This window comes from Pseudoliparis swirei, chromosome 8, assembly GCF_029220125.1.
Source record: "Pseudoliparis swirei isolate HS2019 ecotype Mariana Trench chromosome 8, NWPU_hadal_v1, whole genome shotgun sequence".
NCBI lineage: Eukaryota > Metazoa > Chordata > Actinopteri > Perciformes > Liparidae > Pseudoliparis > Pseudoliparis swirei.
In genome coordinates this window covers 17,180,588-17,191,942 of record NC_079395.1, presented here as the reverse complement: position 1 = coordinate 17,191,942, position 11,355 = coordinate 17,180,588, and the positions used below count along the sequence as shown (strand labels likewise).

The 11,355-nt window shown below is 45.0% G+C and overlaps 1 protein-coding gene across 1 annotated transcript in view; it reads left to right on the top strand.

The window, feature by feature from the left end:
• Positions 1 to 7,961: 7,961 nt before the first annotated feature.
• Positions 7,962 to 11,355, top strand: part of LOC130198601 (solute carrier family 22 member 23-like) — a 33,062-nt gene continuing 29,668 nt past the window's right edge. The window contains exon 1 of the mRNA XM_056421826.1: positions 7,962 to 8,448. Coding sequence (XP_056277801.1) covers positions 8,011 to 8,448 — 438 coding nt within the window. The 5' untranslated portion in view covers positions 7,962 to 8,010. The remainder of the gene's footprint in view (positions 8,449 to 11,355) is intronic.

Genomic DNA, 11,355 nt, shown 5'->3' with positions numbered 1-11,355 from the left:
CAATCATTAGAAAAGGTATTCAAGGTAGCCAATTGCAAGTTGTGCTTCTCTTTGATTCTCCTCTGAACAGTGGCAAAATGGGGGCATCAAAACAGCTATCGAATGATCTAAAAACAAAGATTGTCCAGCAGTATGGTTTAGGGGAAGGCTACAAAAAGTTATCCCGGAGGTTTCAGCTATCAGTTTCCACTGTGAGGAATGTTATTAAGAAATGGAAGGCAACAGGCACAGTTCTTGTTAAGGCCACAAGTGGCAGGCCAAGAAAAATATCGGAAAGGCGAAGAATGGTCAGAATGGTCAAGGACAACCCTCAGACCACCTCCAAAGACCTGCAAGGTCATCTTGTTGCAGATGGTGTCACTGTGCATTGCTCCACCATTCAGCGCACATTGCACAGAGAAATGCTGTATGGGAGAGTGATGAAGCCTTTTCTGCACACACGCCACAAACAGGCTCGCTTGAGGTCTGCAAAACTACATTTGAACAAGCCAGGCTCATTTTGGAACAAAGTGCTGTGGACTGATGAGACAAAGCTAGAGCTCTTTGGTCACAACAAGAGGCGTTACGCATGGAGGCAAAAGAACACAGCATTCCTAGAAAAACACTTGCTGCCCAAAGTTTGGTGGGGGGTCCATCATGCTGTGGGGCTGTGTGGCTAGTGCAGGTATTGGGAATCTAGTTAAAGTTGAGGGTCGCGTGGATTCAACTCAGTACCAGCAAATTCTTGACATTAATGTTCTAGAATCTGTAACAAAGCTGAAGTCACGGCAGAGTTGGGTGTTCCAGCAGGACAACGACCCGAAACATCGCTCCAAATCCACTAAGGCATTTATGCAGAGGAACAACTCCAATGTCCTGGAACGGCCATCCCAGTCGCCAGACTTGAATATAATTGAAAATCTATGGGGTGACTTGAAGCGGGCTGTCCATGCTAGGCACCCATCAAACCTGACTGAACTGGAGATGTATTGTTAGGAAGAATGGTCCAAAATACCTTCATCCAGAATTCAGACACTCATCAGAGGCTATAAGAAGTGTCTAGAGGCTGTTATTTTTGCAAAAGGAGGCTCTACTAAATATTAATGTGATTTTTCTGTTGGGGTGCCCAAATGTATGCACCTGTCTAATTCTCTTATGATGCATATGGCATATTTTCTGTTTATCAAATAAACCTTATTTCACTGCTAAAATATCACTGTGTCCATGAAGTATTATATATATGACAAAGAAGTTCCTGATCCAAATGCCCAACAATTTATAGATGAAAGTAATGGAGATTATCAGGGGTGCCCAAACTTTTGCATACGACTGTATCTTTTGACAAACAAAGGCTATTGTTCGCCATCATCAAAACATGTTCTAGTTTATACAGACTGCGTGTTGTTATTCTTATGTCAGAGGCATGTCAGCAGCTCTGGCACGTTTAAGGTAATCTGTGTTGGATTAATTGATTTATATAAGTGTTGCTTCATTGTTATTTCAATGTACGATTTAAAATTTGGCAAACGGGACGACAGTTGGAAATTAGTCTTTTGGCGAAGACTAACATAGTCACAGTCACTGTTCATTATCCGCTGTTATAATAATAATAATAATAAAATAGAAGATAATACATTCTTGTTTTATACAGGACTCCCACGTCCTCTGGATCCTCACTCACACGCCCTCTGAAGACTTATCCTAAACCCATGATATGACTTGCTCCTCTCCCCCTCGTGCTCTATCTCCATGGTAAATGTTGACTATATATATATATATATATATATTAATACATATATTTATATATATTTTATATATATATATACATATATACATATTATATATATATATAATATATATATATAATATATATATATATATATAATATACATATATGCACACAATTGACAGTAATTAAAAAATACAGCAGCCAACCAGGCTAATCCCCCAGTGGAAAAATAGAGATAGTGGTTGAAGCAAAGAATTTAACATCCCGGGGTCAACATTCTTGAGGTCAAAGAAAGTCTGTCTGTGAGTTCAGTGAGTTTTGCGTAGCGCTGCTTGAAGCTGACGACCAAGTGACACCAAGTAGACAGCTACTGCATCCTTGTGCGTCTCCATTTTAGTGCTGTCGCTCTGTCTCTTCCTCGTCACTCTCCCTGTTCCTCAGCAGCGACAGCACCCCACGCGTAGGCGTGTGCAGGAGCTTGGGAATGGGAAAGGCGTTGAGAGAAAAAGAAAAGACATTACAAAAGTACAATGATTACCACGCAATGCCTGAAGCGGCCTTGTCCTTATAAATGAGGTCTCACAGCCTTTATAACTGATGGGGGGGGGGGGGCAATAGATTACAGACACATCGGGCCCTCTGGTGTTGTGAGGCCTTATAGCTTTAACCGCTGGGCACAACCGCACCCACACCCACACACACACACAAACACACAGATACTTATCACTATACCGTAGAGATGTGAAAACAAAGAGACTGAGAGATATAAGCATGTCTGAGGAAACCAACGCCCTGAACTGGAATGTTCTGATAATTGAAGCACTGCTGTCCATTTCTCTTTTTTTCACACACACACAAACCTTTTGTATGCGGTCACATTTATAAGAAAAAATTGGCACGACTCGGTTATTACACATCGCAATTACTTTTTCCACTTTCAAAACGCACGATGACCTGGTCTCGTCTATCGCCGTGACAAATTATGGAGAGGCTGGCCAAAACCTGCTCCACCTGTTTGCTTTTTTTGTGCTTTTTTTTTCCTTCTTCTGTGCATCCTGCAAACAAAAGAGAGCACAAGACTGAACATGGGCAATCATTTAAAATGTGCCACTAAAAACGACTCTCGAGGAGGGAACACTGGGACCTCGATCCTCGCCGCATAGTGAAGAAATAACTGTAAGCTCAACATTAATCATCATTAATCATCTCCAACAGAAAGGGTTTGGCCCTATGAAACCAAAGATCGCATAACCACCTTGGAATTATTATTCTTTCATGTTGGGCAAGGCAGTTGCGAATATATTTTGTGTTGTTGATGAGATGTGAATCTGTCTGGGGGGCTGACATCATCATTTATTTACCCAGATTGAGTCATACCCTCCGGATTATCCCCCTCTATCTTTACTGTCTGTACTCAACCTAAACTTTCGGTGTGTGTTGTCTCTTCCATCATGCAGAGGGCCCTTTGAGGAGAAAATGAAAGCTTATCTTCAGATTGAGAGTAAATATTTAACTGAATGTTTGCTTTCTGCACATAACCTGGACGTGGTCACCGTTTCCTGGTCGTGATGAGGAATGTTTTTCTAGCAAATGGAAATTTCTCACTCGTTTGTGCACCGATATGACATCTGGAATATTAAACTAAACAGACGAACATCACAAAAGAGTCTGACAGTGAAATGTGATGAATCGAAAGACACGTATAGAGGGCGACACCAGCTCAACTGCCATGAATGATGTCTGGGGGTGATTCACAGTGAGAGTGTGACCTCCTAACACCTGGATACACACACATGAGCTAGCACTTCCAGATAAGGGCTCTGACATCACTCCCTCAGTATTCTGGGAAATAAAAATAAAACAACAACGCTGACAGCTGGTTAATTAAATCACAGACAATTGACATTGTCTCATGTATGTTAACGATGTGACCTGAGTTTCGACAGCAGCTTCCATTGCTTCATAAAACAATATTGCAAAGAGGACATTTACTTTCACTAAATAAGCAATGTGACAACATTTACTTTCACTAAATAAGCAATGTGACAGGAACAAAAAAGAGGGTAGAATCACCAGGATTTAATAAATACTGAGAGTATGAGTCCAAAAACCACAGCCTTTAACAAATGTTTGAAAAAACCCATTAAAATAAGCATTTCCGATAACTAATGGTGCATTAGTTACCAATAGACAAATAAGTCAAATAAACACCTACATGTGCAAACCTGTGTAATCCTGCAGAATGATAATTAACTTTAATCAATACGCTATTCAAAATACATTTGAGACACTTCCTCAATGATTTGGAGCCGCAAACACAACCTTTGAGTTCAGAGCCTTTTCTTTTACAATATTTGCTTATCAGCTGGAAGATTAACTGCATGAAGGCTTTCTTTGTGTGTGTGTGTGTGTGTGTGTCTGTGTGTACGCAACAGTGTGTGTGTCCATCTCTATTCATGCTGCTCGTGAGTTTATTGTTTTACTAAATTGATCCTAATCCCAAAGTAATAAATCACACACCAGTGACCTCTTGGACTTTGGCACTAACATGAACGAAAAGGGAGAAACAAAGCAGAGTGGTGTGAGGAGAAAGATCTCTGATGTGTTTTTAATCACAATGCGTACATCTCCAACTCTTTCACACAGACACACACGGCCATGAATCACTCACTGCAGCGTGAACACTCAGTTACACCTCTGCTCATGTGTAACCAGCCATTTTATGAGACAGACATACACACATACACACACACACACACACACACACACACACATTCACTCACACGCACGCACACACACTCACACACCTATCCTCCCTCGTAGAGTCGTCTGGGGCGTGTCCTGGGCACACCTGGGTTATGTTTTAGGGTGGGACAAGCAGGTTTGCATGGATAACAAACATCAGAGTGAGATAATGTGACGTTACAACGGTCGCAGGTTTCTGTTGGCACGCAGCCATTTATATTTTTCTGCACACACTGGAGTAAAAAGTATTGTCTGAGTGACATATTTGTTAAAGACGCAGATAAAATAGATCTGGTCATTAATGTTTTACATTGTTAGCTTTCAGATAATAGTCTCAAAAAAGTGTATATTTTATTACATTGTTTTATATATATATATTGTCATGATGTATATTCTATTACACTGTTTTATATATATATTGTTAACTTTCTTCTTTTTTGTGTGTGGATATTGTATAGTTTATTCTCATTCTTATTCTTTTTTTAGTCTGCTACTGCTGTCGGGTGTTTTGCACATAAGAATTTCACGAACCGATTATACTTGTATAAAAGGGGATGTGACAATAAAAACTTGAAACTTGAAACTTGAAGAGAGCATTAATAATTAATATGCTGATTTGCACACAGCACGTTGAAGGGTAAATTCATTAAATATTATATTCAGTCATTTATTCTGATTTATAACATGTTTATAACACTAATAGAAAACCCCACACTTTAGCTTCACACACGTGAAAGAAGAAAAAAACATATAAATAAATTGTCTGCAAAATGCAGCAATGAAGAAGAAAGCGGTGCAGTTGCTCCGGTCCGCCAGCAGGGGGCGCTGGTGTGTAGCCAGACGGAGGACGCTGCAGGACATGCAGGCGCCCTCACTCCGCCTGCTTGGGGCCCTTCAGGAGCCCACATATTCATATGCTATGCACAGTTCTAGCTGCACAGTTATGTCAGGGTGTTGCTTTCATATGGTAAATGTCACATATAATCCAATATAATGTGTCACAATTGTGTTATTTTTTTCTTCTTTAAATCACTAATAATCACAAAAAAATTAAAATAATTAATGTAAAATAGTCAAAATGAAATGTCTCCACTTCGAGGAACAAATAAAAATGAAATGTGCACGACTCAACAGACCTAAAAGGAAAAAGGAATGAAAGGAAATACAACATTAATGTAATAGCACGTTATGGCCACGAGGGGGAAGCATTGCTACACAAGAACGACTCAGATAAATAAAGGCTTAAGCCTCTTTAGGGTAAATCAAACCTGACAATACTCTTTTGTCTTCATAAATCATCGTCCAGGTGATCCCATCACAATGAGTGTTACTTCAAAAATAAAATCATGTTCAGACATCTGAGTTCAAATCAGGACGATATTACAGTTTTTCTCGATTGATTACACACAAAAACTGGAACTTCTAACAAAATGACCACAACCTGTAACTCATGTGCCAACTCCCTAAACCAATTCTGCTAAACTATAAGCACAATTATCTGCTTTAGACACAGATTTCAATTGTTAGCCACACTTTCTTCAAAACACAACACACAATTATCTGCTTTAAACACAGATTTCAATTGTTAACCACACTTTCTTCAAAACACTAAACACCATCCTCTCTACTTTGCACACGTCATCAATGCCAAAACCTCCTCGTGTTCAGACAGAACACACTGCTATTCAATTGGCAAAACTTCCATTTCCACGGCTGTTGTGCAATTTGGAATCAAACAATATAAGGGCCACAGGTGACCTCCTGGTTTGAAGAAGAATGGATGAAAACATGGAAGGTAGAGGAGACCAGAGAGGCAGAGGAGAAAGGGTAAGAGGACGAGGACGAGGTGGACGAGGAGGAAGAGGAGGAGTGAGAAGGAGGGGTGTGATCTCAGATGAGATTCGGGCCACACTAATTGACCATGTGGTCAACCATGGTTTAACCATGCAAAGAGGCTGGCCAGAGGGTGCAACCTCATATAAGCCGCTTTTCAGTAGCATCCATCATCCGGACGTTCAGAAGAGAGAATAGGTAAGAAACACTACGATGACAGGAAAACACTAGTTTGAATCCTTATCAGGAGCATAGTGTTCTTGTATTTACTGTCTAACTATTTTACATTGTACTTTATTTTTATATTTTGCAGAACTGAAAGATTACCCCAGGGTGGTGGGAGGGAGCGTATGTTTACAGCGGAGCAGGAGACGGCGATAGTAAACATATAAGCTTGACACTAATATATCGTATTTTATCTGTTGATTTGTGTTTTATTTTATTTATTATTTAAATCTGGAAATTAACTAGTATCTGAAGCCTGGTGGAATAGTAAATAAATAGTTAGATATACCACACTGCAATGAAGCAGGCTAAAGGAGAGCATCAACAAGCTAAAAGACAACAACAACAACAACAAAGAAGAACACACACTCATACCAAAAGCCCTTTAACGGTCCCGCGCTTACATCTGTGATTACAGAGTTATATAAAGAGTCGTTATCTTTTATTATTATGTTATTATTCACGTTTGCTGACAGCTAAAGTAGAAGTGGCATGTTTGTTGTTGTTGTTGTTATTGATGATGTTGTGTTGTTTGCTCCAGAACTGGGCGGAGACAGAACTAGTTCCTCCTCCTCCTCCTCCTCCTCTTCCCCCTACCCCCTGGAGACAGGACATCTGCAGCCTCCTGAGCGTGTAGAACCTTTTGTATTTTTGTATTTTTGTATTCTTGTTTTCTTTCATCTGCAATATTCCAGGATCCAAAATACTTTTTATCGTGACTTTCGAGCAAAATGTTTGTAATTCCAATTTCTGAACAACATTAACAACAACAAAAATGGTTCCAGTGGTTTGTTTGGATACTGTTATTAAATAAAAAATAATCGGTTAATGGGTCAATTAATGGGTGCACACGAAATACTGAATTATGAGAACATTGTGTGTTCATTAAAATAAATATGCAAAACCCACAACAACCGAATATAAAACATGTTTTGTATTATTATGATGTATTGTTTGTATCCCTCCCGCCAGTGGCGGACCGGCTCCACTGAGAGTGAGCATGTTGGTGTCTCAGTGTCTCCCGCGGTTACAGGTGGCCATGTCGGCCTTCCGGGCAGGTGCGTGTACCTGTGACTTCCTCAGGAACTACTTCCTCCCCCTCGACCGCCACAGCTGACTGACGTCGGTGATTGAGATACGACGGAGAAAAAAAAAGAACCACGAGATAGTCCCCCCCGCCCCCTCCTCTCCTCCCTCCCCCATAACTCCCCGCCTTTGTTCCGGAGCCCGCGTCGAGTCCCGCACGGGGTTTCATTTTTTCTGTTCTTCTTCCCTTCGGTGGCAGACGGAGGGAAGTGCTTCCTGATAATAAAGAGGTGCGTCTTACTTCCACTCCAGTGATTGACTGCGCACGGCTTTCACCGCCGGAGCTGGGGGCATTGACGCATTGTGGAGAGTCGACGAGGGGGAGGGGGAGGGGGGGGAGAGCGAGAGAGAGGGGGGGGACACTGCAACCCCGGCTTCGCAGCACAACGGAGGCATCTCTCGGCGGAACCGCGATGGCCGTGGTGCAGCTCGACGCGGAGGACCGCCAACCCGAGAACGGCTTCGTGTCCCCCGACGCCGCGTCGCCGGAGCTGCTGACGCGCATCGACGGCTCCGTGCTGCCGTTCCTCGGGGGCTTCGGGAGGTACCAGAAACAGCTGATCGTGCTGACATGGATCCCGGCGTTGTTTATCGGCTTCAGCCAGTACTCGAACAATTTCCTCCTGGCTCAGCCGAACAACACATGCGTCCAGCCGCCGGCGAACCTGACGAACCGCACCGCGAGCCACTCGTCGCTGTCGGGCGGCCCGAGGAACGCGAGCGCGTGGCCGGCTTCCCTGTACGACACCGGGAGCTACGGCACCCGCAATGACACGGACCACGCGCAGTGTGGCTGCAGCGAGTGGACGTTCGAGCTGCACACGGGACTCGCAGAGAACGTGGTCACCAAGGTAAGCGACGGGGTGTGTGGAGCGCGCGCGCACACACACACACACGCATCCTTTCCATCATTTTATACGCGTTATGCATGCGTGATACCCGACACTCGCCCCAATCCCATTAGGATCGATGTACGTCAGCAGGACGGGAGACGTGATGCCACTTATCCACCGACACAGCAGCAGCGTTATCGGTCTGCAATAACAACAATGACGTCGGCAAGAATGTGCCAGCGTGTGTCTCTCGGGGTTGTGGCCGTGCATTTCTCCACAGTGGGGCCCTGCTGCCACTGAGTCGTTTCTATCCTGTAGGACGTGATTGGCGGGACCGGAGCTCCCCACCGGACCCGAGGCTCGGTGAGCGCGCACCGAGCTGACAGTGAGTGAGTCACCGCAGCAGCTGACAAGCAGCGTGACCGATGGTCGAGGGACACCACCGACACCACCGCCGCTACCGGGCCAATAACAAGTGGGATAGTTTGCCAGTGGTCGTAATGGACGGAATAGACGTGGAGTCCCTTTTTTAAACATTAATTTGTTTATTTTTGTGGTGTTTGTTTTGGAGCAAAGGTCATCAGTGCACAACTTTAGAATAATGCAACCCCATCCCTGGCCAAACATCACCCGCCTCCATGGCTGCCTTCATCAAACACCGGTGACATGTGTCTGTAGCTTTTCATTCCCAGCACGAATGTGAAGTCTGTACACACAGACACACGCGCACGCACGCACACGCCTACCACCATTGCCTCGTAATATATCCCTATCTGCGTGGCCCAGGCTGAGGAGGCAGCAGCATGCAGTAGGCCTGTAGTCATCGTAGTGGGAGGAGGATGGTTTTATTATTTATTCATCTCTTCATCTCATTATGCATCTCAGCTCTTCTCCCCTTGTCGAGGTTGCGCGCATGCATACCCTGCAAGATGAAAACCTGATCCACAGGGCGCTCCAGTTTTGACGGGATGGGGTGATTACATCACAAAGGCTCTTTCCACAGAGACTCTACATATCTTGACACACACCCTTTTTTTCTTCTTTTGAAGAGAACAGCAAATTGCATTTTAGTCTGAAACGTCGTCACAATCCAGCGCGCCAGAATAAATAACAAAACGGCTCATCAGTAAGAGTTTTGATCCGAAGGGATTGGAAAGCGTCTCGGTGCTGCAGGAAGGGGGGGTTGTGGCCCCCGAGGCTTTGGTCCGCTCCGATGCCAACAGCCCATCTGTTTGTGGCTGATAACGTCCCCCGTCTGCACAAAGCCAAATAAAATGCAACTGTGGCATTCCAATTGAGCCAGGGGGGGCGTTCATGTCTTTATTGAATATGTGATGTGGATGCATGAAGCCAGGCTCAAACATTTGTTCTATTTCATGGATGGCGGTGATCAAAGTGTTGCAGCTGATGTATGAAGTCACATGTTGGGGGAATCCATACATGTCAGTTCTCTCAGTGTAAAAGAAGAAGAAGAACCCAGTCCTGTCCACTGTCCTCTTATTCTTGCCCGATAACCTGTGGATACTAATATTTGTATTGCCTCTGCACGCATATGGAGAATGTCATGTTGACACTAACACCACCGCAGATTGGTGACGGGGCCGAGCAGTTGGCGAAAGTGTCTCGTCTTCCCCGAGCAATGCAGTCCGGCACTCCGACAAGGTCGACATAAGGAGAACTTGAACCAGATGGCGCGAGGAGGGGGAGGGGGAGGGCGGGCACCCCCTCCCCCTCCCGCAGAAACGTGAGCCAGATTCGACAACCCCCACTTGTTATCCCCGACCCCACCCGTATCTCTTTTGACAACGGGTACGCCCGGACCCCGTATCGCCGCGCTGGCGGTCGCACACCCACAGATCTGGAAGACGATACCGTAGTTTGAACACCCGTGCAGGCCTCTCGTGTCCCTCCATGCTATTTACCCAGCTGGCTCCTTCCACAGACCCCAGATCAGTGTGGGACTCTTTGAAACGCTCTCAGCTGTCGAAAGGCGATGACCCCACGACAGACACCCAGTCAGCGCACAGCGACAGCCACTCGCGGTGTCAGCTGGGAGGAAAGACGCCTGTGCGACCTAAAGATAAAGCTCTGCTAAGGCTCTGTGTGTGTGTGATATCTTTTTGTTCTCATTTTTTTAAAGGGAGGGGTGAACACCGCGGGGTGTCTGAGCTCTCTCGGCTGTTTGTTTTTGATGGCCGTGCGATGGAATTCGTGGTTGTCGGAGTGTCGCTCAGTGGAAATGTCTCTTCGGTGACGGCGGCTTGCACTCGGGGTTCTTAACTGTCAACAAAAGGAGGCAATGAACGGCAGATGGAGGATAAAAGGTGTTGCCGTTTGCCAGTAAAACACAACCGCCATCAGCGCTCTCGCCAAGCGTGCATATTTGAGACCTGTCGCCACCTCGATAATGTAAACGTGAATCCCTCAGGCTGCGTCATCAATGTGAGACGCGTAAGAAACCACCAGAGAGAGAGAGAGAGATCCTCGATGTGTGCTTCCTTCCTCCCTTTTTGCTTCTCTCCATTACATTACATGTCATTTAGCTAACGCTTTTATCCAAAGCGACTTACAACTTACAATCCTGTTACATTCATTCACCGTAGACGCAGCTACGGGGAGCAATTCAGGGTTAAGTGTCTTGCTCAAGGACACATCGACTAGGGCGGGGATTGAACCTCAAACCCCCTGATTGAAAGACGGACCTGCTACCCACTGACCCACAGCCGCCCACCATCACTTTGCAGGATTTTCACCCTTTCGGTGCTGCAGTGGTCATAAAACTTGCACTTGGAGGCAGAAAAAGAGTCCGACAGCCTCGCCGATGGTCTGTTGCTAGGCAGTAACTATGCAGCAGTCCCTCCGTTTGATTCTCCACACAGCGGCTTAAAGCATCCCCCCCCTCTCTCGCTCTCTATCTTCAGCCCG